This window comes from Fusarium phalaenopsidis (genome assembly GCF_050370095.1).
Source record: "Fusarium phalaenopsidis strain FUZ10S chromosome Unknown contig_32296, whole genome shotgun sequence".
Classification (NCBI taxonomy): Eukaryota; Fungi; Ascomycota; class Sordariomycetes; order Hypocreales; family Nectriaceae; genus Fusarium; species Fusarium phalaenopsidis.
This window is the reverse complement of record NW_028145408.1, coordinates 1,073,621-1,100,949: the sequence shown is the minus strand read 5'-3', so window position 1 is coordinate 1,100,949 and position 27,329 is coordinate 1,073,621. Positions and strand designations below refer to the sequence as shown.

The 27,329-nt window shown below is 53.8% G+C and overlaps 8 protein-coding genes across 8 annotated transcripts; 5 read left to right on the top strand and 3 right to left on the bottom strand.

Moving 5' to 3' along the window:
- Nucleotides 1-1,019: 1,019 nt before the first annotated feature.
- On the top strand, nt 1,020-1,945 carry LRP88_05929 (uncharacterized protein; the record flags this gene model as incomplete). Its single annotated transcript, XM_083242472.1, has 3 exons — nt 1,020-1,411; nt 1,501-1,550; nt 1,602-1,945. The coding sequence occupies 3 exons, from the start codon at nt 1,020-1,022 to the stop codon at nt 1,943-1,945; spliced, it is 786 nt and encodes a 261-aa protein (XP_083101408.1).
- Nucleotides 1,946-10,506: 8,561 nt separating this feature from the next.
- Nucleotides 10,507-11,317, bottom strand: LRP88_05928 (calcineurin regulatory subunit B; the record flags this gene model as incomplete). Its single annotated transcript, XM_083242471.1, has 5 exons — nt 10,507-10,517; nt 10,568-10,902; nt 10,957-11,030; nt 11,130-11,182; nt 11,266-11,317. 5 exons carry the CDS (start codon nt 11,315-11,317, stop codon nt 10,507-10,509), a joined length of 525 nt encoding a protein of 174 aa, XP_083101407.1.
- Nucleotides 11,318-12,486: 1,169 nt separating this feature from the next.
- Nucleotides 12,487-14,524, top strand: LRP88_05927 (enhancer of polycomb-like-domain-containing protein; the record flags this gene model as incomplete). The annotated part of the gene is made up of 3 exons (XM_083242470.1): nt 12,487-12,633; nt 12,794-13,564; nt 13,646-14,524. The coding sequence occupies 3 exons, from the start codon at nt 12,487-12,489 to the stop codon at nt 14,522-14,524; spliced, it is 1,797 nt and encodes a 598-aa protein (XP_083101406.1).
- Nucleotides 14,525-15,920: 1,396 nt separating this feature from the next.
- LRP88_05926 (tRNA N6-adenosine threonylcarbamoyltransferase) lies at nt 15,921-16,961 on the top strand (the record flags this gene model as incomplete). The annotated part of the gene is made up of 1 exon (XM_083242469.1): nt 15,921-16,961. The coding sequence occupies one exon, from the start codon at nt 15,921-15,923 to the stop codon at nt 16,959-16,961; it is 1,041 nt and encodes a 346-aa protein (XP_083101405.1).
- Nucleotides 16,962-17,347: 386 nt separating this feature from the next.
- On the bottom strand, nt 17,348-18,961 carry LRP88_05925 (5'-AMP-activated protein kinase beta subunit, interation domain-containing protein; the record flags this gene model as incomplete). The annotated part of the gene is made up of 3 exons (XM_083242468.1): nt 17,348-17,395; nt 17,445-17,988; nt 18,174-18,961. The coding sequence occupies 3 exons, from the start codon at nt 18,959-18,961 to the stop codon at nt 17,348-17,350; spliced, it is 1,380 nt and encodes a 459-aa protein (XP_083101404.1).
- Nucleotides 18,962-19,950: 989 nt separating this feature from the next.
- LRP88_05924 (uncharacterized protein) lies at nt 19,951-20,647 on the top strand (the record flags this gene model as incomplete). The annotated part of the gene is made up of 3 exons (XM_083242467.1): nt 19,951-20,247; nt 20,307-20,321; nt 20,372-20,647. The coding sequence occupies 3 exons, from the start codon at nt 19,951-19,953 to the stop codon at nt 20,645-20,647; spliced, it is 588 nt and encodes a 195-aa protein (XP_083101403.1).
- A 345-nt stretch (nt 20,648-20,992) lies between these two features.
- LRP88_05923 (kinase-like domain-containing protein) lies at nt 20,993-22,923 on the bottom strand (the record flags this gene model as incomplete). The annotated part of the gene is made up of 6 exons (XM_083242466.1): nt 20,993-21,719; nt 21,772-21,963; nt 22,013-22,409; nt 22,461-22,563; nt 22,622-22,703; nt 22,778-22,923. 6 exons carry the CDS (start codon nt 22,921-22,923, stop codon nt 20,993-20,995), a joined length of 1,647 nt encoding a protein of 548 aa, XP_083101402.1.
- A 1,774-nt stretch (nt 22,924-24,697) lies between these two features.
- LRP88_05922 (asparaginase-domain-containing protein) lies at nt 24,698-26,481 on the top strand (the record flags this gene model as incomplete). Its single annotated transcript, XM_083242465.1, has 2 exons — nt 24,698-24,905; nt 25,070-26,481. The coding sequence occupies 2 exons, from the start codon at nt 24,698-24,700 to the stop codon at nt 26,479-26,481; spliced, it is 1,620 nt and encodes a 539-aa protein (XP_083101401.1).
- Nucleotides 26,482-27,329: the final 848 nt, after the last annotated feature.

The following is a 27,329-nucleotide window of genomic DNA, read 5'->3' as shown; positions in this document are numbered from 1 at the left end:
TGGTGCGGTGTCCTGGCCCCAGCAGATCGAGGTGGGCTCGAGCTTGTCATGCCGAGGGCTCCTGCATGGGGCTTTGGCCAGGATACTCCCAGTAGAGCGCAAGACAACGGTTTTGACAACTCATCCCAATCAGCCCTGGGCCCCCAGAGCCCCAGACCAAGCTACTCAGCGGGCCCAACGCCTCGCTCTTCGTCATCTTTCTGGACCTCAAGTGTCTACCGGGCATAAATGGCACTAGTCTCTAGCTCGGCTACCTTGTCATTGGGATTCGACTTGATAACTACCTTGCTACACCCAGGTCCCCGGCTGAGCCAGCTTCCCTGCCTGACCAGTGAATCAGTTGGGCTTGGTTGCGAATAATAGGCCAGCGGCACCCTGTTTGTAAACTCGTTTGCGCTCTCTCACTTCGACTACTACCTCGCCTAGCCATCGATTCCCTGCCTCACCACCCCCCCGACCATCGATCATCGCGACTACTCCAACCGAGTGGACTTTATCCCAACGACCCCGCGGTGACCCCTCCAGCATCATCCTACTACTGTACCAGATTATCTGTGGCCCTCTACCATCTTGCGCGCGCAGATCTACCTGTACCTACCTACCTAGGCAAGAGAACATCACTTGCTCCGTTCTCCCTCTCTCGACGACAAAGCTCCAAGGCTTGTGCGATCTCTCGGGTGTATTTAAAACTGGCCGCCGTACACTCAGCAGCACTACCGGTCACCCATCGGTTGGGATCGACGGTAGGGTCGTGTGGGAATCAAGGTCTTCGGGGGATGGACGACCCGAATCGGCTAAGGAGGCAGAATGAACCGCCGGTTCATTCAACCCCCAACCAGAGATACTCGCTCAACGATCCCTCCCAGCCGCGCCGTTCTCTCGCCGGAGTCTCCAGCGACAGGTACCGGCCTGCGTCCCTCGCTTCCTCATCTCCTTCAGCAGCAGTGCGAGGGATGGGGGGCTCGGGCAACTACAGCAGTTACTATCCCGAACCCAGCGCATCCTTCTCGACGGCAAACATGCCTGGGACGGCCATGGCTTACGGGTCAGAGTACGGCCAGGACTCGCGCCAGCAACCTCAGAGCTTTGGCGGCTACAACACAGCCGCGACCATGATGTACAACGTCGCCCAGCCTGGGGCGCAAAACCCCGTCTACGATGCGCAGCAATTTGGATCACGGCAACCTGCAGCTATGCAGATGATGACGCCGGATGTCGCCTCGACATACTTCGGATCCGAGACGGGAAGCACAGGCGGTCCGGGCCTGCAACAGTCGGCGCAGGGCTCAAGCGGATCCGCAAACGTGTACCAGCAGAGCAATGCCATGAATTATGCGAGCAACATGTCGAGCGTGGGCGCAATGCCCCAGGCGACCGCGAGCGCCGATGTTTCCATGGCAGAAGATCACGAGTACCCAGATGGCGCACTAGAGGAGAAATGGGTCAACTACCAGAGGCAATTGGGCACCATATTCCAAGAGATCATGAATGGATCCCTAGAAAGCGCATCCGAGACATTGCTGAGCGTCACCAGCTGGCTGTTGTCTCAGGTGGCAGACCTTGGTATGTGTTGTCGCAAACCCCAAGAGCATGGGTGGGAGCAGAGCATCAGGGCAGGACGACATGGCTGACCAAGACTGCAGGCCTCAATTTAGACGATACAAACCTCCACGCCGATCGAATCAAGCTGTGGGACGATTTCAATCACGCCTGGTTAGGCCTAGGCCAGCGCCAGATGGAGTTGATGACTTCATCCCAGCCATCGAGATCGCAGAGCCTCATGTCAAAGGCCATGATTAAGAAGATGGGTAACGAATTAATACGTTTATGCGACGGGATCGAGCGCCACGGACTCGTCGACTACCAATACGGGGTGTGGGAGGAACAGATAACTGCCGGTATGCCCAAGACTCTCCTGACCAAGGCCCGACCTCGTGATGGCTAACAGAAGCGCATAGTTCTCGAAGACTGTCTGGACCTCTACGAAGCCTCAGAAGAAGCCAGCGGAAGCGGCGGAGCTCGATAAAGACTCAAGCCGTCCGTCTAGCACAGGCTGTGACTTGCGGCACCCTCTCGACATGACATGGGCATCGTTTTGTCACTCGATACGACAAAGAGACGTGACCCTTGTAATTAGGGCGCGGGGGTTGGCGGCTGTATTGCGCCACGGCACTTCGGACCAACCGCCTCGACATTGACGTCTGTTTTCCCCTTTGGTCACTGACACTTTGGACGCGCAACTACGCATCCATCCCACCCACTCTCTTGCGCTTTGGCGGCTGGACCGGATGGCGAGGTGAAGGGATGGAGTTTGAGAAGGGGACCCGCCCTCCTCCTTCGGTATTGTTGCTTTTCTTTTGAGTTTTTTTTCTCTCCGTTGGGTTTGCTTTTTCCCTTTGAATTTTTTGTCCCTCTTACAACGGTTTTTTATTTTTACGTCCTGGGGTTCCGTTTCATATGATTGCAATGGAAACGGACCCGGGTTGATGTCATTGGATGTACGGTAAGCCCATTGGGCAGGTTCACGATTTTCCTTGGATGCTTTTCACCCTTTCTCTCCTTTGGCGTCCGTTGCTAGGTGTAGACTTGGGCGCAGAACAGCGATTATTCATGACTGCATGGCGGGGGGGTTAATCGGAGAAAGGACTATACAATATGCTACGCTACGCTACGGATACGGGACACACACAATGTCGGCTACGGAGCGGAGAGTATCGGAGGGGGGTAAGGGGAGGGGATAAAAAAAAGGAACGGACATGAACGGGCAGGGCAGATGTGGGAAAGGGTACGCGGTTAATGACTTGAAGGCAAAGGCGTTCAGACTGAGTTGCATTGCCTTGTTCTTACTGGGTTGGCGAGGTCGGTTGGTCAGGCAACAAGACAGGACAGGACAGGTCGCGGTCAGGCAGGCAGGGAGGAGGGAATGAGTGGGTTTTGCTTTCCAGACGAATCTCGACATAGACTTGGTTACTTGCTTGTACGTATGTACTCTATGTATTATTAGCCCGTTGGGAGCCTTGCTTATACTTAGAAGGGCTAGGGCGGATGGGACTTTGGGAGGCTGGGCGAAGGGAGGCGGGAATGGAAGCCCTCACGGGTTGGCTGGCCAGGTGGGAACGAAACACTGGGACGAGACGAGGCGTTTATTTGGCCTGGCCATGGCATGGCACATACATACATCGGATGGCACACGGACACACATGTATACCTAACGAGATGGAAGATCCGGAGTAATAGACATGTATCATTATCGCTCTCGACCTGATCTCGGTTGACTGCAGTTGTGACTGACTGACTGACCTACTTGACATGATAATGACATAGTAGCATGCATCTAGTTGTGAGAGAGTTGGCTGGGCCTATGGTAGTTTCGAACCAGTTCCCACCCAACCACAAGAGGAGGGATGCAACGATGGTGTGTTAGTTCATGCCCAACTCTGGCTTGAAGAGGGACGACACAAACGCCTGGCTTCGTCCCCGCACACGCGCCATGATGGGAAAGGACAGCAAATCGTGGACACTGCAGCGGGTAGGAACCTGGAACCTGGCCCTCTTAGTAAGGACAATACATAAAAACAGCACAAGAGAAAAAAAAGAAAAAAAAAAAAAGAAGAGGTCCATCCCAAAAAGAGGGGGCGCGGCGGCCTAGCAGGGAACAAGGGGGAAGTGTGTTTCCGTCGTCGGCCAACGTAACATGAAGGGGAATGCTTGCGAAGGAGAGCCGAGGCTGCGATGGGAGAAAAATTGGAGAAATGTATGTCAATGGAGAAGATATCGAGAATGAGTAAAAGGAGATGGCTGAAAGTTGTTTTTGACCGCTACTGCATGCGATGAAGCTGGGCTTTGGTGGGTTATCGAAAGGTTAGCATCGTGGGTTTCTTTCTGGTTTTGGCCTTCTTGGGCAATTCGCCGAAGGTGGTGGAGGTTGGAGGAGGTATGAGCTTTGAGCTCTGATCCATGGGCTCATGACACGTTTTTTTTTTTTTAAATGTGATTCTGTCTAAATGTGACTTGATTTATGAAGAAGGATCGAGGGTTCTTCTGTCTGGATCTCACCTTTAGGTGCCAGGGGTTGTTTCTTCAGCTGCGGGTGTGGCTGTTGGCTGCGCAGATGGGCGGACTGTGGAGGTAGAGTTCGTGTATCGGAAACAACTATGGAGCTCTGTTGATAGCTGCAGGAGAGAGGTTGGAGAATGACAACAGATAGACCGGTGTGAGAGAGAGGGACGCGAATGCCGGGCTTCTCATGCTGCTGAGCGGCACAGTCAGTCTCAGAGTTTCTATGGCCAACGCTTGGGTTTCTCCTCCTTTCTATCTTTGTCTCCCCGAGTTATCCCGGCCCATATTAAAGCGGCCACATAATGCGGCCTGGTCTGTGAGGAAAGAGGGAGGTTGGAGGAGAGGAGAGTCAGCGGGCAGCATATCTCTTACATGCACGTAAGGAGACGAGAATAGCAATCACCATTCACAACCACCCAATTTTATTCATGCATCTGAAACAAGAGGTTCTAACAAGGTCACGTTTTTTTTTTTTTCTGTGCATGGGGGGAGGTCAGCTCAGCTCAGCTCAGCTCAGCTGAAATGGAGGGAGGGGGATGGATGGATGATCCCCCTTCCCCATGCTCTTCAGCTGGGTGATGCACATTGGAAAATGCTAAAGGTACATGGCCGAAGTACAGGTACGGGCGAGTCGGTTAGCTTCCCGCAGGCGGGCTCCCCAAGCCTTCTCATGCAGGTACCTGAAAGCAAGTCTCTGCCCTACCCGGCCAAAAAAAGGCTGAGCCAATGGGGAAGGGCGAGGCCGTTTTCTGACTGGTCAGGGTGGCTTGCGAGGGCGTTGAGCTCTGTATCAGGGCGTGTGAGTGGAGAGGAGAGTGAAAGGAGGAGAAAAAAAGGGATAATGGGAAAAAAAAAAAAAAAAGAAACATTTGGCGCATTCTATTCTCTCTTGAGGTTAGTACGTGCTCCTCAGAGTTGCACTCGGCCAGACTCCCTACAGTACATTACAGCAATTAGGCATTCTTCTCCCCCCATGGCGGATGCGCCATTGTCGCTTCCATCGGAAAATGCCATCGAGTACAAGACGCTGTAAGCACTGAAACCAGTTAGTTTAGTTTCGACGCCCAAAAAGATTGCAACCTTTACCTCTAGACATGCAGGTGTCGCGCAGGGGCTAGGGAGACGAAGAGGGTGGGCACTTAATCAAGTCGGGGTTTCGATTTGGGCATGCCAGAGATGGATGATTGGGGATGGGCAATTCGCGCTGATTGATTTGACTCGTGTTTGTAAAGGGGGGGTTGGGTCTGCACCTCACTTTCACGCTGCATTAGATGCAAGCAAGCAAGCAAAGCTGCGGGCAATGATACTAGTCCTTCCCTTGGCTTCCATCCTTCAAACCTCAGACAAGAGGTAACAGAGGTGGAAACCTCGGCAGTTGCGTTTCTGCTGCACGAGAGAGGATCCAACTCGTCCTCTGGTTTTCCTTGGTTGCTGCGTCGATTTCAATCCCAAGTTTTCTGTCTAATGAATGTCACTCACCAGGACACGAACTGTATCCAAAGTCAGAATCAGGCGATTTCGTACTCGGGCAGACGGGAACTTTAGACTTTAGGGCTATAGCTTCTCTAACGGTCGGGTTCTTTTTTAGTTGATTCCTGGAAAAGACTACTCTAAGTGCTGTAGTAGTATTGGGTCCGTTCTAGTTGCAACAACATGAGCCGTTCGATTTCCAAGGCGGCAGTCGAGGTAGGAGCCACCTAGAGGGCCCCTTCTATATTCTGCTGTATTATAGGCGGGGGTTCCCTTTCATCCTCACGAACTCTCTTCTTCGCTAACTTCTCAATCTCCAATCCTCTCACCGAGAACATGAATGAATTTGATTCTTCACCGTCGTCCAACGTGGAGACAACGCGGCCGACCTTGCATCTGCATCCATCAAGCTCTCTATCGGTCTGCTCGATTCTTTTTGTCGCCCTCAGGCTGCACCTCAGTTCATCCCAATCCGCCCCCCGCCTTCTTCTTGGCTCCAGATCCTACAACCCAACCCAACCCCCCTTCAACTACAAGAAGAGGGGGAAAAGGACGAAAACGACCTTTATGTCGTTGTGCCCAATATCAGCCCAACTCGTGGGCTTTCATCGCCACGGCCACAGGTTCTGGACGAAAGATGGGGGGAGGAGGGGGGGGTGTTGAGCTTCAACTAGCAGCGCTGATCACGTTGCCCCTCGTTGATGCGACGCTGCGCAAGTGCGGCTGACGGACGACTGCGAATTGTCGAATGGCAGCTGATGCTTTTTTTCCCCCTCCCCTGCGCCGCGTGGGAGAGACAATGACGACAATGATAGGCTCCCAAAAGGATTTGTTCACCCGGCGCAGCAGCAGCTTCAGGCGCCAGCAGCCCCCCATCGCAGAAGCCCAACAAGGACGGCATCGACGCCCAACCGCTTCATCGGCAACTGCGCCATCATCACCAGATCGTGCAGTGCAGCCAAGAGCTTGCTTTTTCAGAGATTGGGGGCGGTGACGCCCTCGATCCTGCAGCTGGGCCTGGCGGGTAACATCACCATGATGAGCATCATCCATCCGTCCATTGCATCGGGCATCAACTTCGCCGCCCGTGATGCGATGCAGCCTGTTTCTCGAGTAGCGAGACTTGGCTGGCGCCTCAATCCACTTCCTTCCTTGGCGAATATTGGGCGCTTGATGATCTGAGATGGATGGCATCGCTTGCTCCCTGTCTTGTTGTCTCAACTCATCTCTGCGCTAGCTCGCTCGGAAATCTTGCACCCATCCATCTTCAGCTTAATTGACCTGCGCGCCATGCCGATTCAATCTTCAACTCCACCTCGTCCAGGACGACGGAAATTCTGGGCATTCAGCTCGCGGCTTGTTCTTTGTCTCCCCGTGTCATCGTCCATCTCGCTTCGCCAAAGGCGCCTGACACCATCGACGGACATTGGGAAAAGAAGAAAAACCATGGCCACTATCGAATATCGGTAGCGCCGTACAGGTTTGGCGCGCTCTGGCGCAGTAGCGCGCGGGGTCCAGCTATGCTCTCAGTGTTCCAGCTGAGCGGATGCCGGTAACCAATTGGCAAGGCAGTTTTTGAACGCAGATTTTGTGTCTTGAACTCGATCCTTTTCCTTCTGCCGCCCGATCCAAGCCTTGTTCAATATGAGATGAGATACTGACGCACACAGGAAAGCCTCGAGACATTGTCTCAAATCCTGACGGCGGCGCCTGTGTCTGTGCCTAGCGCGACGGTTACCTAGCTTGAATTGCAAGCCATTGATATCAGATCAGATCAGATCAGATCAGATGGATGCAATGAGCTAGATACCTACACGCCGTCTCGTCTTTGACACACCGCCGTCGAATCGAATCGCGAATAGTCGACGCGACTAAATCCCGGCAGTTGTTCTCCCGCAATTCGTCTATCGGTTTTCAAACACCCCTGCCCCAGCCCAAAATGTCTGTTCGCCGTCCCAATCTGCCGGGGCACACGAAATCGACAAGACGGAGGGTCCAAAAGTGACAGGTCATTTTGCTACATTTACCATCTTGTCTACACCCCTCCGGTTCGGTTCACCGCAGCGCCGAAAAGGGAGAAGAGACAAGAAAATAAAATAAAATTTACCGACCTCAGCCTAAACCGCTTCGATACATATGAGATCAACTCGACGACCCTACAGAAATTGGGTTACATTTGATCGACGAGTGAAGCTATCAATGTCCGATGCTCATGTGCAATCTCAGCCTTTGCCTTCTCAGCCTCAGCATCTCAACCCCTGGAAAGTGAAGCTGGCGCTCTTTGCGCCTTGCACTGTCCTGCTGTGCCGTGCCGCCTTGTGCGACCTGTCGAATTAGCCACCATGGCTTCATGCTACACCCCAAGATATTTTCCGTGCTACCTGGGAAACTCGAGGCTATTCAGACATGGCTGTCGACGCCCCATGCATCCGATGACGTCCGGTACCGATCCTTCGGTGACCCTGGTCCTCGGCGATCCAGTCTCTCCGGAGGATATTCGCGCCATGAGACATCTCAAGAATTTTAGCTCCCATTGCCAGGGTGAAATGTCTCTGATGAATCATGCACCAGGCAAGGGATGACGAGCGACATTCCCAAAGTGTCGGTAAAAGAAGTCGCTTGCTGAAAGGCCGAAAAGCATCGGGAAAACCGAGACCTCGATGACCCCCCCGAGCTGTCGGCGGGTTGATTCCGTGGGGGCCGCCGCTCCGCCTTCCGGGCGGGACCTGGCGCCGACTCGGATCGGGGCCACCCACGGACGGACTGGCCCGATTGGAGCGGACGAAAAGGCCGATCCGCGCCCTGGTCTTAAACACCATGGGCCTCGAACCTTGAAGTCAAGAGGCGTGTGATGAGAAGATGCACCAAGAGTTTTGCAATTCCAAATCATCAACAAGGTCAAACAAGACCGGGTGACGTTTTCTTTGCTTTTCATCGCTGTCACATCGGGACTTCTTCGCCACGGTTCGCCTTGCCATGGATTGCTTGGCCTACAGCCTTGCTTTTCTGCGAGGCGACCAACGGCATGTCTCCAAGTTGCACTTTTAACTGCCCTTGTATGTATCCATTGTATCGCCGCATAACGCGTGTACCCGACAGGGCGGCTCAGCTCAAGCCGCGTCTCCCTGGCCAAAAAAAGAGCCCGAGGACGTAGCACCGGAGGCGAAGCCATGATCCTAGTGTCTCAGCCACGGCCGTGACTGGGGGGTGCATTGCCTCAAGGGCGTCTGTGGATGCGAGTCTCATCACCCCTTTGCGAGAACAAGGACGAGGATCTGCCGAGCTGGCGGTAATGTCTTGTCAGGAGGGCGATTGCAGGGTCAAGGTTCAGCTGGAGAGGGTTGAGACTGTTCTAGTTTGTCTCCGGGGTGGATGGAGAGGGTGTATCTTGGGAGTGTTGATCTTTAGCATCATCATTCCGATCATGGTGTTGATGGGAGCTGAATATGCATCTCTTTGGCATTGGCGTTGGCCAACAGGGTGCTGACAGCTCTGACATTGCGTTGCTGAGTTTATGCCTATCGTTGTGTTGGCAATGCTGGTATGTATGGTCTTTCCAAGGTTGGGGTGATGGTCATGCCAGCTCTGGGGGATCTGGTACTTGATGGAAACCGGGAGAGATGTTGAGCCTTGTGTTAGCCACTGAAATGAGAAATACAGTCTTGTTGGGCAAGATTTTTGAAACCCATGGTGGTGCGCATCGTGATATCCTTGTCTACCTTGTTGTGGTTCACATCTGCTTGACCAAGTTAACAGTAATATTGACAAGACGACAGATAGGGGACGTAGGAGATCATCCACAACCAATTTTTTTATGGAGAAATTCTATTACCGTGGTTTCATACCGGTTGGAGACCATCATCGATGAGGTTATCGTGTTTGATAGGGGTGTGCTGGTGAAATCGGGTGGCCTAAGGGAAGCTGGTTTTCACACTCAAGCGGGTTACTAGACTCTAGAGCTCGCCTACTGGCGTTGGTGTTATGATGTAAGTGCGCTTTGATCTTTCTAATACTCTTGGAGTTGTTGATGAGGATGGTAAGGTTGATGTTGAAGTGAGAATCTGCACATCGCATCGAGCACAGATGCCACAGCAGAGCTGACAGAGGTGATGCAGCACTGATACTTCACTGCTTTGACAAGCAAGACTTTGGAACCTTATAAGGAGCAGTATGTACTGTAGCAGCTTCAGCGAGTGACAATGCCAGTTTGAGAATTGCGAGACAAGATGTTGTGGTCGACAAGTCCACTTCCTTTCTCACAGACTCGGAGAGGGAGTTGGGATAGTGGTAAAGAGCATGATAATCGACATAGAGTGGCGTTAACGGGGATATTGTAAAATGGTGTGAAACTGCCCGAATGCCAGAGAGACCCTGCAGCCTCTACCTATCTATATGCTCTGGTTGTGTATGGTGTTGCGTTTCGATACTAGTTTGCGCTGAAAACAGCCTTCCCTACTCCTATCCTCCCACTGCTCCTCTGAGAGGGCAGGTTACTGCATCGATGTCAAACACACCTGTTGCAGAGTTGGACAAGATACACTCTGGAATATATAATGCCTATTAAGTTGGGCATGTGTTGGTATTCCGCCATTGAGACTGGAAGCTTGAGTACATCTTGCTGGAGAGTCGTGAAAGCCACCTGACTTGCAAAAATGCCATAGACCCTGCTATGAACCGTGCCATAAGGTGGTAGGCATGGTGATATCGCCAACCATATAATAGACAGACACATTGTAAATCGTGGCTGGCCTCCTCAACCATGCCAACCTCAACATCCCGTCTCTGTAAGCAACGTGAGTATGAAGAATAGACACAGACGACCAATTGTAGCCATGACCATGGCACGAAACTGAAACTGAATGCGTGAATTCATGATGGTGATGCTGTTTGAACCCGCTATGTACCCTGACTTGTCTTGCCCTTCTTTCTCTCCATGTCGACGCCCCAACACACCAACTCCCTCTTGTCCATGAGTACTTAGAACTGATCTGACAGATATTAGTTTCCGTAACAACACACATCTCTTGTGTCAACTCACCAACAGTCATGCTCATGCTGACATCGGTATTCTCCACCATCTTGGTAAACTCCTCAAAGCTGATCTTGCCGTCCTTGTCGAGGTCGGCCTCCATGATGGTCTTGTCGACAATCTGCTGCAGCTGCTGGTCCTTGAGGTTGCTGCCGACCATCATCTTGAGCACGATGAAGAGCTCGCCGTTGCTGATGTAGCCGTCGCGGTCAATGTCGTAGACCTTGAAGGCGAACTGCAGCTTCTGCTCCTTGTTGCCCTTGCTGCTGAAGGCCGAGAGGCCTGTGACGAACTCTTGGAAGTCGACGTCGCCGCCGCCGTCCTCATCAAAGATGGCGATCATTCTGGATATGGGGGGTTAGTGGTTGTAATTGAAGGTATGAGGGGTCATGACGGACCGTGTTGCCAGAGGGTTGGACGAGATCTGAGGAAGGCTGAGGAATTCATCGCGCTCGATCGTGCCAGAGTTGTCCTAGGAAGCTCAAGTTAGTACACTATGCCCATATACAGCGTGTACCCTTTCGTCCACCAGCATCTATAGCTGATCCCAAGGGTCAGACAGCCTGCGCACCTTGTCCAGCTTCATAAACCGCTTCCGCAAACGATCGACCTCGTCTCTGTCGACTAGAGTAACACTCTCAGTTATAGTTCCTTAGCTGCAGCCAGCCCCTAACAACGGGCCGCAGGGGAAGGAAATCAAAGCTCACAGTTGGACCCTTGGACGAGGTTGTCCAGGACTGCGCTGGTGGTATTGCCCATGGTGGCGGAGGGGTAGAGGGGAGTATAGTCGAGGGGGATGGATTTGAAAAAAACCCCAACGTTTATCGGCGGCTTCGGAGAGAAAGTCGAGTAGAGTTTCGAAGTCGCAGGGTCCGCAGGTTCGACAAGAGGGAGGGAAAGTTGTACGTTCGTGATAAGGCTGAATTTGGCTGGGGCGAGGCAAAGAAGGCGGTCTTGTCTTACGGTTGGCGGTCACTCTTTAATTCTAGACCGGGGTCGTCTTCTCCTGAGAGCGGAGGGGTAACTAGACCACTACTGTACAGTAACGGAGAGCGGGAGGGGAGCTTCTCAGAGAAAACGGAGCTGAAAGAAATGACGTGACGTGACGTGCACGTGCCGTTGATTACGGCAGGAGCGCTTTGCTCAATGCAGCCTTGAAAGGTTGCCTCCGTTTTGGCATTTGACCGACAAGACGGAAAGAGCTTCTGGGACATGCGTGGAGAAATTGGCTTTGCACCTTACCATAGAGTAAAAACTATCGCAAATGATTCAATGCAAGCTGTCCCATTTACTATCGTGATACCCATTCAGTACATCATAGCAAATAATGCACCAGAGTCAAAACATGGCAAATCACCTACCGTTTGCTTCCGTCTGTTACGTGGTCGCCTGGTCAGCCAGCCCACTCACTACGCGGCGTCACGCACCCACTGAAAGCAGGCGCTGCTAGGCACCTCCAGGTACCTCGCACCCACTGAACCACACGCACTGGCGGCCCAAACGGTACTCCAGCACCCCAGCCCGACTCAGCACCCAGCGACGGTCCCCAAAAAAAAGGAGGCAGTGGTCTGAGCGCCCCAAGTACCTCCCCCGCAGAAATCCGCTGGGGAGTGACCTCGTTCCCCTCCCCTCCAGCAGCGCCGCCCGTCATCAACACTGACGTTTCCAGTACGTTCATCTCGCCCATTTTCCCTTGCAACCCAGCGAAAAATCTCTGCGCGGCAAAACCATCTCCAACGTCACCCCATCGAACCCGACCGCGCCGCCATCGAAAAAAGGCTGCAACAACGCCCTTTGCATCCTCTAATCGATCGATTTCGATCAGAAACCCACCGTTTTATGTCTTGATCGCTTTTTTTCGCGGATTTTCCGCCGCCTAGCCGCCGACCTCCTCCTCTCCCTTTCCCCCCCTTCGCCCCCCTGCCAACATGTCATCACGCAAGGTCCGCGTCAAGAAGTTGAGCGTCAAGACGACGCTCCCCGTCCTTCGCGAAGACCAGATCGACCCCTCTGAGTACGAAGCTCTCACAACCGAGAACCAAATCGCGACCGGCGTCGAGCAGGCCGAGGAGAATGTGAGTCCTTTGTCCTCTTGCCAGATATCAGATATCACGTGTCTATTCACGTGATATACCTTGGCACTCTCCGACGCGTCTTGATACACCACCCAACTACTATCCACCACTACCTAGCACCACCCCTCCACGGGCCTCAGATTTACTCATTTTTAAATAGGAATACCATCTGCAAACCATTCTCAAGGAAGCGGGTACAAGCAATGACCAAGAAATCCCCGTTCCGCCTCCCCAGGAGAGCGACATCAACTATGATGAGCTCTATCCTGTTCCCTTTCATAAACCTTCCTCTTATATCCGCTTCTCCCAGACTGTCGAGGAATGCATCACATGTCTCTATGACATGACCACCGAAGATGATGAGTTCCTCAAGCAGTACAATAGTAAACCCCATGCCGCCGGCCTCCTCTCCGAAGATGACTTTGAGCGCATCATGGAGGTGTTTGAGGACACCGCCGCAGAGCAGACTCCATTCGCGTCAGTCGACAATACTGTTGCCGCCTATGACATGATGGTACCAGCTCTTAACCACCTTGGCTCACCAGTCTTGATGCACCATGCAAAGCCGGTGTACGAATACTGGAAGTCAAGACGGTTGGAAGCTGGCAACAAGCCCCTGCATCCAACCCTCAAGTTCGAGACTCACCAAGAGACTGACGATGCGGATCCCTTTGTCTGTTTCAGACGGAGGGAGGCTCGTCAAACTCGAAAGACGCGAGCTCGTGACAACAAGATCGCAGAAACTCTCAAGAAACTGCGGCGCGAGCTTGAAGATGGTCGGCAATTGGTCCTCATGGCATACGAGCGCGAGATGCTGAAGCGAGAGTTGCTGACCATGGACCGTGCTGTCTTTGAGGAGAGGGCAAGGCTTAAGGGGATTAAGCTTCGGTTGGGGATCAAAGGAGAGGACGAAGATCTCGTCAACCAGAAGGTACGTGAACTTAACATCCCGCGCAATACCCCTGGCGCATGTCACCAAGTTATCCCGCTCGGTACTAACTTGGATAAACAGCCCCAAAAGAGAAAGCCCGTGGATGCGCCAGTGGTGCAACGACCGCCTGGAGTCCACCTGCGGCAACCTGTGCGGTCGGATGGTAGAACACTCGACGCCGATCTCGTCCAGCTGGCAGACAAGCTGGCAGAGAAGGACAATGAGCTGCGGCTTGACATAGAAATGAAGGTTCAGAACCACCGCAAGTGGAACCAGAACCATATTGATCTCACTCGAGATCCGCTCTCGCCTGTCAAGGACCAGGGCATGGAGCTCAAGTTCCGACCGGCCAAGACGCAATACTTGATGACGCCTCCCGCGTCGAATTCTTCAGAAATGGATATGGATGAGGACGCACCTGATGCTATGCAACTGGACAAGCGTGAGCCGCCCGTCTTCCAGTTCAGCGCTGGATCGAGTGAGCCACCTCGGAACAACCATCCAGCGTTCCGTCGACGAATTGGCCGACTGAACCGACTCTGGATCGACCGAAGAGGCATGGTGACGCCGCCGCGGGAGATGAGTGACGAACAGTCAGACCGGTGGAAGTACGACTCAGACTCTGATGATGACGAGCCGCCGGTGTATGAAGTCGATCCGTTTGACACTCGAGCGCTCAAGTTCAGAGCGACGATTCCGCTCAACCCATATATGTTTAGACCACGGCCGGCGGTACCGCCAGAAGCAGTAGCGGCAGCGCAAGCGCAGGCTGTAGCACAAGCTGGAAACCGAGGACTACCGTCGGCGGCAGCAGTGGCAGCGCATGCCCACGCTCAAGCCCACGCGCAAGCAGCAGCACAAGCGCACCTGGCAGCGCAAGCGCAAGCTAAAGCGGCGGCAGCGGCGCAGGCACAGGCAGCGGCACAAGCTCAAGCTCAAGCTCAGGCGGCCGCATCGTGAGTGCCGAAAGGTGATGACCGGGACCGGCCCGGAAGCATATTGTATGATAATGGTGTTTATGTGTTTTATACCCAATATTTGGAGGAGAGCGTGGACGGGGGCGGTTCGAAGAGGGCCGGCAGTCGTTCAAAGGCGGGGGAGGAATGATGTAAAGTATTCAATCGTGGGCCGTGGCATTGCGAGGAGTTTGGAGCCGGTGATGTTTGGACGCGGGGGAGGAAGAGCTCAACCGAAGGCCCAAGCCGATGAAAAATAAAAAAGACGAACGGTCTGTATCAGACCGTAAGAATATTTGTGTGTCGTGCCTGCGAATGTGAGGGTCATTGCGTGATGTAGACTGTCTGGTCGAGGCCTGGGGGAGGTCAGGTGGACGTGTTGGTGAGAGGGTGGCTGAGGGGGGGAAGCTTTGTAGCGTCCTCGGACTTGAACGTGACGGAGGGAGTTTTTGAAGCAAGCGACGGTGAATTGTTGACGTCTAGAAAAGAGACTCGAGGTTTTATTTGTAGTAAGCAGAAAGTAAAGGGTCGATTTCGAGGAGGAGGCAGTGCGGGAACAAGGTTCGGGATGACGAAGCTTGAATGAGGGACCTAGGATATGTCATGTTAGCAGGGGAGCAAGGCTGGGGGTGTGTAATGCAGAGGGGGGAATAGAGGAAATTAGTATACCGGACAAAACGAAGTAGCAAGAAGCAGACTCCAGCAGAAGAATGTATTCAAGCTTGGAGGAGCAGTAGAAAAACTGCAAGGTGGATATCAAGTGTGAGCGAAAGCGTGTGATGGTGATAGAGGAGGCTCGGTCGTCGAGTGGAGGGCAGCAGGCGGGCGGGAAAAGTGGCCGGCGAACCGGGCGCCCTGGATTTGGGTTTCACTCCCGGTACGGGTCGTCGATGACTTTGTCAGGGACCTTGTTGTGGCTTTGACCCCCATGCAGCTCTGTGTGTAGGAGAGGTGAGTGTGGCTGGTGACCCGCGCTAGTTAGATTTTTTTTCTTTCTCTTTTTTTTCTGCTGAGCTTTTTAATTCCCATCAACGGCTTGAACGATACCCCCACCCATTCAGGGCTGCTTCGACAAGTAAGCGAGGAGCTAGATTGGTTAGGTTGTTCCGTTTTGTTTCCCTTCTCCACTGATTCGATTCTTGTATCGGCCGGGAGAAGGAGGGGGAGAAGATCTGGGTGTGCCCCTCTCCATCTCTATCTTATCGCAATTCATCCTTTGACATCACTCAATATACTTTACCAACAACAACATTTTACCTTGGACATCTTTCTGCCTAAACTTGTTTATTCTTTGATATTTATTTACATGCCATGATATAGACAGACTTTACGATACCAGACTACGAGCTACACGCTGCGATCAGACCTAGACTTTTCAACACCATCGACGATACCCCACCATGGCCTTCTCACGCAAGTCCTCCTACATCGCCCTCGGGTGCGAAGGCTCAGCCAACAAGCTCGGCATCGGCGTCATTCTTCACACCGCGACCGAGACAAAGATCCTCTCCAACCTCCGCGACACCTTTGTCTCGCCCCCCGGCACCGGCTTTCTCCCCAAGGACACGGCCGCCCACCATCGAGCACACTTTGTCCGTCTCGCCCGTGAGGCCCTCGCGGAGGCCCGTGTTTCTCCTGAGGATGTCGACTGCATTTGCTACACAAAGGGACCTGGTATGGGTGCTCCGCTCAACTCGGTCGCTGTCGCTGCGAGGGCGCTGTCGTTGTTGTGGGATCGGCCGCTTGTTGGCGTAAACCACTGTGTTGGACATATTGAGATGGGACGATACATCACCGGTGCCGACAACCCTGTTGTGCTGTATGTGTCGGGCGGAAACTCACAAGTCATCGCCTATGCCGAGCAGCGGTACCGTATCTTTGGAGAGACGCTCGACATCGCCGTGGGAAACTGCCTGGACCGTTTCGCTCGTACTCTGGAGATCAGCAACGACCCCGCGCCGGGCTACAACATCGAGCAGCTCGCCAAGAAGGGCACAAAGCTCCTCGACCTGCCTTACGCCGTCAAAGGCATGGACTGCTCATTCTCAGGCATCCTTGCATCTGCGGACGCTCTCGCAGCGCAGATGAAGGCCGGCGCCGACTTTACCCCCGCGGACCTGTGCTTCTCTCTCCAGGAGACGGTATTCGCCATGCTGGTCGAGATCACGGAGCGAGCCATGGCACACGTGGGTTCGTCGCAGGTGCTCATCGTGGGCGGCGTCGGCTGCAACGAGCGGCTGCAGGAGATGATGGGCCACATGGCGCGCGAGCGAGGGGGGTCCGTCTACGCCACCGACGAGAGGTTCTGCATCGACAACGGCATCATGATTGCCCACGCCGGCCTGCTGGCCTACGAGACGGGATTCCGTACGCCCCTGGAGGAGAGCACCTGTACGCAGCGCTTCAGGACCGACGAGGTCTTTATCGAATGGAGAGACTGATGCAAGATTATGGGCGATTGATGAATCGTGTGTGATTGTATTGACTCATCCTGGACCGGACCTGACGCTGGCTTGTCATGGTCAACAGTGCCATGGCGACTCGACTCACAAACAACCGCGGTGCCTATTCATCTCTCAATCTCCCGCACTGGGACGTTACTCATCTTGCTCCAGCAATCATGGGCATCTGAAATACCCTCTTGTCCCCGTCTAACCTCCATCACTCATACTACCCCCTTCATGCATACATATCGGCGTACATCACATCATGACCAAAAGAATGGAAGCTTCCAGTTGAATCTTCCGTCCAAAACTGAGCGGGCCCTTGGAAACATGGCTGTTATCCCCCGAGCAGGCTTTGTCTCGCCCCTGTCTGAGAGCTGGGTCTAACCATCATCCGAAGACGTGGGCTTGTAGACAATCGTCGTGACATACTATCTCGTCCATTAGCAAACTTCCTTCAACGCGAACGACGCCGCATACCTTGTTTCTATACCGAGTCGTGGCCGATACGGCAAGAATATTGTTCTTGATGCTGCTGGTGGCGAGATGGTTGAGAATGGTGTGGTTGGGCATGTTGAGCACGCTGTTGTCGTCCTTCATCAGTGTCGCCGCGTTGAGGATGGGCTTGCTCAGGAACCCGGGCAGCGTGGGAGGGTTCGGAAGCTTCTCGATAGCCGTGACGGCGTACTGATACGCGGGCGAGTCCTCTGGCTGGTCAAAGTCGACCAGGTACTTGGGGATCTGGCTACGGTACGACTCTGGCGGGGGGACGGCCTTGCCCTTGGGCGGAGGCAGGACCTTTTGGCCCTGAGGGGCAGCCTGAGCGGCGGATTTAGGATCCGGGGCCTGCTGCTGATGGGCGTCATCAGGGTTGACCTCGATGTAGTTGACGAGGTTGTTGCCAAAGTCGACAGTGGTGGGCAGGTCGGGAGACGTCTGCATGATACCGTCCACCAGGAAGCGGACATGGTGGGTGCCGGGGAGGATGTAGACGGTGGTGCTGAAGCACCCGGGCCGACCTTCGCTGTATTAATATACATGTCAGTAAAACGAGCAAACTTGCATAATGTTTTTCACGACATGCCAGGGCGAGTTCGGGTGTGACAAGTCATCCGAGACTGTCAAGCCCGCCACGGAGACACAGGAAGATGCGGATAACCGATTCAATGTCTCGGAGGGAGGGTAACATGGGGCAGAGTAAAGACTTACATGGGATGAAGTCGCTGCTTTCGATTCCATTGGAAGATTGTGCCCGTTACGTAGACCTTTTCGCCGCCGCGGAGCCATTCGAGCTTGGCCGGGACGACAGGTCTTGTCTTATCAACGCGAAGCTCCTCGCTGTCCTCCTCGTCGACAGTCGTCGCGCTCAGCGCGGAGCTCTTGCGGGTCATGCCATCCGACGAGTCGATCAGCTCGATCTCGGGGACCGGCTGGTCGTTCTCGGGCGCGAGGATGGGGGAACCCGGTGTGTGCACCTCCTCGTCGATGGGGAGGGGCAGACGGGGAGGGCGGGTGAGGTACATGTCGGTGATGCTGCTGTTGGAGACGAGGGTCGGCTCGGGGATGGGGATGTGGGCTGAGTGGTGGGAGCGGACGGACGAGGCCTCGATGGGCACGTCGACTGGCTTGGAAGGCTCATCGCGCGGAGCGGCGGGGGGCTTTGACTCAACAGTCTTGTCGGGAACGACCCTGGCGTCGGAGGACGAAGCGATCTTTTGCGGCACGGCGACGCCGCTGTGGGGAGAACCGCTGAGGGACGAGACGGCGGTGGGAGGCAGGCTCTTGGGGCGGTTGACGACGGTGGAGCCCTGGGCCTGGGCCATGGAGGGCTCCGGGGGAGCGGCGGAGCGGTGGGCGTGGCCGGGGATGATGTTGCGGGCGTCCTTGCGGTGGTGATGCCGAGGCGACTCGTGGCCGTGTCCGTGGCCCGGCGCGGACCCGGGGGCCGACGACGTCGGGGTCGCCGGCTTGGAGGAAGAGGACGGGTTGTTACCCATTGTTCTCTTAATCCCCAAGGGGATATTTGCAGAAGGGGCTGGTGTTTCGGGGGGGGTAAGATGAATGGTGTGTTTGTGGGAGTCTCTCTTATAGCGATGACGATGCTGGCATCTCAATCACCACGGGTTCCGATCAAGGGGCACAGGGTATCCCCATGCGTGCGCCCCCTCCTCTGCGCCAATTGAACGGCGGCCCTCTGATGGGACGAAAAAAAGCCAACAAACGGTCTGGCACGACAGGTTTAACTCTTTGTGTGTCGCCGGTAAGAGGTTTTGTACTTGTATGTGTATGTGTCTCGTATCTGCAATCGCCGGATGGTAGTCAAATGCTTGGTCGTATGAGGAGAAGTATAGCGCTTATATGTCCGTCGTGAAAATGAATATCGTCGTCGTCGTCGGTGGCGGCGTCCTTTTCGTCTTTGCTTGTACCACGCGTTGTGTGGCCTGTCGTCGTCGTCGTCGGTCGCGGGGCGGGAGTGGAGAGGAAGAGAGTCATGGAGGAGCGGAAGGAGAAGAGATGCTGGGGGGTGGTAGGGGGAGGGCTGGAGGTACTTTGCTTGACACACAGAATTGTATAGGGTGAAATATCACTCCTTGATTGTCACTAACTCCCTCCAGACCCACCGTGTTTGGGCTTCTGCAGTGAATGGCGGGGTGGAAGCATCCGCTAAGTGCAGGCCCACCACCACTGGAACCAACCATGAGAGTTGAGCTCAACAGCTCACAAGCTCTCCCTCCATACTTGAAGCTTGTGAAAGAGCCCAACTTTTCATATCGCCATCTCTGGTAAAGCTTCAACGACATAAAAAAAAAAAAAAAAGAAGGCCAATTCCCCTCGAAGACCAGATCGACTCACTACTCTCCTCCTGTCTCGGTGATGTAATCTCAAACATCATCCTCCCTGGCTACTTAGGTAGCTTCCTAGCTGGAGGTTCTTCAACCTTGACTCCTATATCAAGCTCCTCCCATCAACAATGTCAACCCTCACAATGTCCGACGCACCACCCCCAACAGCAACCGTCATAGCGACAACCTCAGACCCTCACTCACCCCTTCTCGTCGCCTGGGACGTCGTATCCGCCATCTTCCGCTTCGTCTACTCCTTCAACTGGTCACTCTACATCTCCAGTCTCTTCCGCGTGCTATCCTTTCCCTTCCGCCTCATCCTCATCCCCTTGGGATTTGTTAAAAATGTCATTCTTGTCCTCCTTGCTCCCCTATTCTACATCATCTCTTATTCTCTAGCTGGCGTTCGCGCCGTTGTTGATTTTCTTGTGAGCCTTGAGGTATGTGATGTGACACAGCAACCCAGAGAGGCCAACTCAGCTAACTTGTTCCCGCGTAGCCATTATACACATTTGTAAGAATCAACTACCTCGTTTTTACGCGTGTATCTAATCTTTCCTCTAGTTTGGCGCTGCTGCAGGCGTAGGAATCTTTGCCGGCATCGCCCTGGCAATCTGCTCCTCCCTCATCACCACCCATCTTGGAATGCAAGATGACGATACGGCATCGGAGCGGCCAGCCTCGAAGCAGAGCCTCACTATCGACACGGGCAGCCGGCGAGACTCATCGGGTAATGAGCTAGAATGGCAATGGCTCGACTCGCCCAGTCACAGGCGTCGGCCAGCGGGTGGTTTGCTCTCGCAGACGATTCACGAGGAGGACGATGACTCGGAATATTAATTCGTCTTGAGCGAAGGCGCAGAAGACAGGGCAGATACTACCAATACCAGGCATGATTCTATAGTTTACACACTATGATCCGAGGCACACAGGCTAGATACCTGCCTCACTGGGACGCGTCGCATACCGTAGATGCGCTGCGTCATGCAATAATGCTACAAACTCGGTCCTCCGCAGATCATTATCCCTTCCTTACTTGTTGATATTGTTGCGTCACATTAATCCGTTGCGCCGTGTGCGTGCTCTGCCCTTGGATAGTTGACCAAAAACTGACAGACCTGCCCTCTTTAACGCCTACCAATACCGTCGTTCTTTGACCTCTTTCGTCGTCGCTTGCCGGTTATCCTATCTCCGGTACACGTCGCGGTCTGACCTCTCTCGATCCCGCGATCGGTCGTGTCTTGGTGATCGGCTGCGACTCATCGTGCCACGATCTCTGTCGTAGCGGCGATCGTCTCTGCTGTCTCGTCGTCGTCGCTCATCCCGTGATCGGTCGTCCCGGGGTGGTCGATCATCTCGAGGTGGTCGATCGTCCCGAGGTGGCCGGTCATCCCTCCGTCGACCAGGATCATCTTGCCTGTAAGCCGGGATGTATGTGTCGACATCCGGTCCTCTAGGCCCGGGTGGGCCTCGGGCTCGAGGAGGCGCTCGATCCCGATAATCAGCATCATCGTTAGGAGGCGGACGCGGAGGAAGTCCGGCGCCGGGACGTTCTCGCTGCCAGGCGGGACGACGCTGATCATCAGGCCCGTTACGATATCTGCTTCCGTTCACCCCGTTGCGACCGTTTCCATAGGGTTCGTTGCTATTGAAGCCCGCTGTAGCACCATTGGCATCAGGTCCCAAACCCACCGTGCCTCCCTTAGGGGCAGGAGGGAGAGCGGCCTTGCGATCATGGAACTTTCTTCGGTCCAGCTCGTGGCTTTCTTCATACGTTGGAATCTCGTGGGGTTCCAACGGGAGGGGTTGCATCTTGAAGTAGGGGTGCTGCAGAGCATCAACAGCGTTGATTCGCGTCCGCCAATCCAGTTTCAAGAGTTCTCTAAGGAGTGAAACAGGCCCTGATCCGAAGCTAGACGTGCGAGGTTAAAAACCGTTTCTGGCTGTCTTGAAAATCAACTCACTCTCTGAATCGGTTCTGAAGGTTCCCTGTTCGTGGTCGAGGCGATAGGTGCTCTCCACCTGGAAGCGATTTCCATCTGGGCATCGTCTCTTCGGTGGGAGATCCCATCAGGTCCCAGATCATCTCAAGCTGATGGGCGTCGCTCTCGCCAGCCAAGATAGGCTTCCCTACCAACATCTCGCCAAAGACGCAGCTATACTTGTTAGCATCAAGAATACAACAACCATCAGGTCTGTGCTCACCCTACTCCCCAAACGTCAATAGCGGGGGTGTATTGCCGCAGCTGAAGCAAAAGCTCAGGTGGACGGTACCATCTTGTGACCACTAGACCAGTGTAGTCTCGTCGCCCCTCACCCATGGGCCGTCCAGCTTCAGGCACAGGTCCGTCGTAGTGCCGGGCCAAACCGAAATCGGCAATCTGGAGGATTCCTTGGTTGCTGATGAGCAGGTTGGCAGCCTTCATATCTCGATGAAGGATGTTGTTGTCGTGGAGGTATCGAAGGCCCTCGAGGAGCTGGAGCATGTAACACTTGATCTGGGGTTCCTTGAAGTGGACGGATGGGTTGTCGAGAAGACCGGAGAGATCGTGATCCATGTAGGGAGTAGCCATGTAGACGATGGGCTTTTTGCGCTTGTCGGCTACAAAACGGTCAGTAAGAACAAGGCGCCGGGGTGTGAATGGGTGCGTACTCTGTCTTGTGGGATGTTCGATGGCCATGTCTTCGAGCTTTAGAATATTCTTATGCGATAGAAGCTTGAGCAGTTTGATTTCGCGAAGGGCGGTGATGGGAAACTTGATGAGGTCAGAAACGCTGTCATGGTCGCGCGGCGGAGTAGTTGCAAGGACATACGCCATCCTTCTCGTGATGCATGATGATCTTCTTCAAAGCGACGAGAGCGCCCGTCTTGCGCGATCGGGCTCGGTGAACCTCACTGGAGACGGTCAAGTCAGTACAGACCAAAAAAGACGCTCGCCCGCGGTGGGCGACAAGGCCATGTGCACGCACCCAAAGGTTCCCTCTCCCAGCTTGCCCTGGAGTTCATAGTCGGAGATTCGCGAGCAGCCCTTGAAGCTGTAACGAGGCCGCGAATGGTTGAGGGCGAATGTGCGCGGCGAGGTGCCGTTTGGCGTGGAGTCCGGGACTTTGTCCATGATGCTAAAGTTCGGAATGCGACACTCGAGTGAAGCACGGATTCTGGCTTATCGCTGGGTTGGACGATGCGCGCGCGTCAAGGGTCGAGATAGATAGAGAGGCTGGGCTAAGTATCGACTCGGAGGGTTCGCATCGCCCGTCAGAAGCGGTCCATCGAGAAAATCGTGGAGGAGAGGTGATGGAAACGATGTTAAGCGGGAGAAAAAGGTTCGAGGGTTTTTGAAAAAAGTTGAAAAGTTCCAAAGAGGGTGAATTTCATCCGACCTCGATTTGGTAACTTTAACTGACGACTCTCTCAACTCGGAACTTTAGAAGAACAAGGGGAGAGGAAGCGCAAGAGGGCGGTGAGGCCAAAAAGCCGGCAGAATTTCCCAAAACGGGAAAGCCTGCAAGCGCAGACATGTCGCTGGTGGTACGTACCCGGACACCCTTGCAGCATGTGTTTGCATTATCCAGGGCATGATCTTCGGTGTTGGGAGAGATTCTCTGACATTTTGGGCGATGGCCTTGTAGCAAGGGGTTCTGTGGCATCGGGTGGTGAATACGTCATCTCGTTTAATGCTATGCAGTTGTTCACTGCTGCATTGCAGGCGGTATTCAAGAGGGCTCGGCAGTTGAAGAGACTGCAGTGAATCCAGATTGACATTTTTATTCATTACATCTTTGTAGTAATTAGGCCCTGGTTACGTAGGTGTTCAACGGGAGCCCGTTTTCTGTACACCCTGATTGCAAGGCTGCGTTTGTATGGCCTCAAATGGCCCCGTAAATCGGAGCTCAAACAGGTCACCCACGACTCAGGCAACCCCCAAATTGGCCACATTAGGAACCCACTTTGTTCTAGGCGTTTCGCCAATGGAAGAGAAAGAGAAAAAAGGGTCCAACAGGTACAAGTCGCAGGACGGGACCCAGAAGCAGCGGCAATTCTTGACAGTTTTTTTTGTGTCCCTGGCGGTTGGCTCTCAGACCATCTCCCATCTCCACGCCCAGACTTTTTGTGTGACCCCCGCCCGCTGTGTCCTGGTTTGTCGATATTTCTCCGGGGTAAAAAGAAGTAAATAGACTCTACAACATGTTGTCGTATCTGGCCACCGAGAGAGGGAAAGAGTCAGAGCCAGAGTGAGGCTCTCTCACCGACTAGCGAATACGGCCGGATGCTAGGTTCCGGTTCGAGTCAAATGCAAAATCACATGTTGTACTTGACCGTCGTCTCCGATCAGCTTGTCCATGCTTCTTCTATCATTGCCCAAAACACCACCACCACTACCATCTCACTACCCGCCAGAGCCCATTGAATGTCCGTTCGCTCGCCCTCGGGGTTCAATAGCCGGTCACTCGTCAGATCAGATGCTCCCCTGATATTATTAGCCTGCACCTGTCCGCGTGGGCATCTTGCGTGCACCCATCTCCTCTCCGACTCGCCCAGTCCCCGCGAGAGGTCGAGTTTCTGTTACCCCTTCACAACCTCAAAAGGATCCACTTGATGGCCTCTTCTTCGCCCGCAAGGTTTTTGTGCGAATCCCCCCCGGCATCGCGCGTGCCGTGGCTAGTTTTTTTTCTCACTTCTCCTCTTTCTATAAAAACCTCTTCTTTTCCTTTTCAAATTGTCTTTGTGCATTGTCTAGTATTCTAATTATCATTGATTGTCCTAAGGTTGAGCTGCTTACATCAGGCCCCTCCCCTATCTCTCAACCTTCTTATCGAAACGTCACCTAACACCTTATCTACCTACCTCTCAACTACTGAGAAACTCCATCAACCCCCTCAGTAGTCAACATGTCCGACACCGCCTCCAATGGCAATGGCCACCCCGTGGTGCCCGTGATAGTCCCAGAGACAACTTATCCCGAGTCTCGAGTCCTTATCATTGGTACAGGAGGAACCATCTGCATGCAGCAGGGCCCTGATGGCCTTCAGCCCACCGATAACTTCTTGGAGAATGCTATGGCTCCTCGACCATCATTTAACGATAGGTCCGAATCAAGTGAGTCAGTTCTAGCATTAACCTTGTCAATTGCCCCAGGGTCTCATGATATTTATATGAATGGAAGTCATGAGCATGGGGTCCCTGCACATCATGACTAGGATCACTTGAGCCTCACTTCAACATGCCATGACCTTGATGATAGTCCAACTAACATTCTTCAGTCACACTCCCTGCTATCCGCAACGGCGAAAAGATTCAGATTGACAGTCTCCGCACTCCTCCAACTGCCTATGATCGTCATGTCCGCTATGGAATCGTCGAGTTCAACCCCCTCCTGGACTCGAGCTCCATCTCGGCTCATGACTGGGACGCCATGGCTTCCTGCATCCAAGAAAACTACCACCTCTTTGATGGTTTCGTTATCCTCCACGGCACTGATTCATTGGCCTACACAGCCTCTGCCCTCTCCTTCATGATGGAGAACCTAGGAAAACCCGTCATTCTCACTGGTTCCCAGGCACCCATCTTTTCCCTTCAGTCTGATGGCGTCGACAACCTCCTTGGATCGCTCATCATTGCTGGAACCTTTGCCATCCCCGAGGTGTGCCTGTTCTTCCACCACCGCCTCTACCGCGGTAACCGCAGCGCTAAGGTCTCTGCAACTGAATTCGAGGCTTTTGCCAGTCCCAACTGCGAGCCCCTTGCCAAGGTCAACGGTCTAGGTGTCACCGTAAACTGGCCTCTTATCCTCCGCCCAACTACGATTGCAAAGTTCCACATTACCAAGGGCTTAGACACCACACACGTCGCCTGTTTGCGTGTTTTCCCCGGCATCAAGCCTGAGATGATTGATGCTGTGCTTCATCTGCCTGACCTCCGTGGTCTCATCCTTGAGACGTTTGGCATGGGCAACATCCCTGGTGGCGCCGATGGTCGTCTTACACAGATCATCAAGGCTGCCGTTGAGCGAGGCCTCGTTGTAGTCAACGTCAGCCAGTGTGTCAACGGTTTCGTCTCTCCCGTGTACGCCCCTGGTACCGTCCTCGGCCGGGCAGGCGTCATCTTTGGCCTCGATCTCACAGCCGAAGCCGCCCTGACAAAGGTTTCATACCTACTTGCACAGCCCAACCTCTCGCTCAAGGACATCAACGAGAAACTATCCCGGTCGCTACGGGGCGAGATGACCGAGATTGCTCACCAGAGCTTCTCCCACCCGGCGGGCACTCTCGACTTTGCCGCCTCCCACCTCACGCCCAAGGAGATGGCATTCTCTGCCCTCGGATACGCCATTGAGAACGGCGAGCTCGGCCTCGTCAAGGAGCTCCTTCAGGGAGAGGGTGCGCAGCTACTTAAGCAGTCTGATTATGCCGGCAACACAGCGGTGCACCTCGCAGCTGTGGCTGGTAGCACCGAGATCCTGCTAGAGCTCCTGCAACGCGGCGCGAGTGTACACGAGCGCAACAAGGCCAACCACTCGCCTCTCTTCGTGGCCGTCAAGTCTGGAAAGGAGCCCTGCGCGCAACTACTGCGTGTCGCAGGCGCACATCTCGCCGTCGAGGAGAGAGAGACGCTCCCAGGTTATGTGACACCTCAGTACAGTCAGTATGGGCAATACGGCGGGCACGGCTTCTAAAGTTTGGGTATAAGGTATTGATTTCTTGATATAGATGGTTTTGAAGCGAATCTGGATGAACAAAAAAGGAACGGTAGCGAGGATTCGATGCTTTTTCGGATATCCAATTGGATGTGTTGCGCAGGTCGATAAATTTGGTTAGGGAAAGACTTTGGGTAGCGACATCAAAAGTAGAGAGGAATTAGTCCAGGGATAGGTACTAATTCAAGTATTAATGAGCTTTGAAGTCGTACTTGAGTATCATGATGAGGAGTGGTCCAGTGTGGAGGCGTCCTTGGCAACGCCAGGGTACATGCAGTCAACTCAAGACTTGATGTTGCTCTGGATCAACTTGCGTTCATGATTTGACTGCCGCTTATAGTCCTTATAGATATATTTATGGCTTATTATCTTATGCCTAAGAGCTTTGAGTCCAATGGCCTCATTCGTCTGATATATCTTGTCCGACTGGAGGAGCAAAGGCCATGTATGCGGAAACAACGCGCCTCGACAACGACCAATCAATTACTCGTGAAACCAAGCACTCAATTGCAATTATCAAATGCAGAATGAATTAACAGGTTCAATTGACGCTTAGGTAAAAACAAATTCCGATCCATCTTGAACTGCATCCCAGATCTAGTAATAGTGTAGCCTCTCCGACGACTCAAGCCCCATTCTCAAGTCTCCGCGGGGATACTCACAAAAAGAGGCACGAGCTGCCTCCACAAAACATGTCATGGCATCGGCAATGTGCCGGCTTCCCAGTTTCGTTCTGTCAAGAATATATGACGTCCAGCGAATTAAGACTTTTTGCGGGGCACTTGAAGAATCGGCCGAGTTTTTTCGACTCAAGACCGAGACGTCAG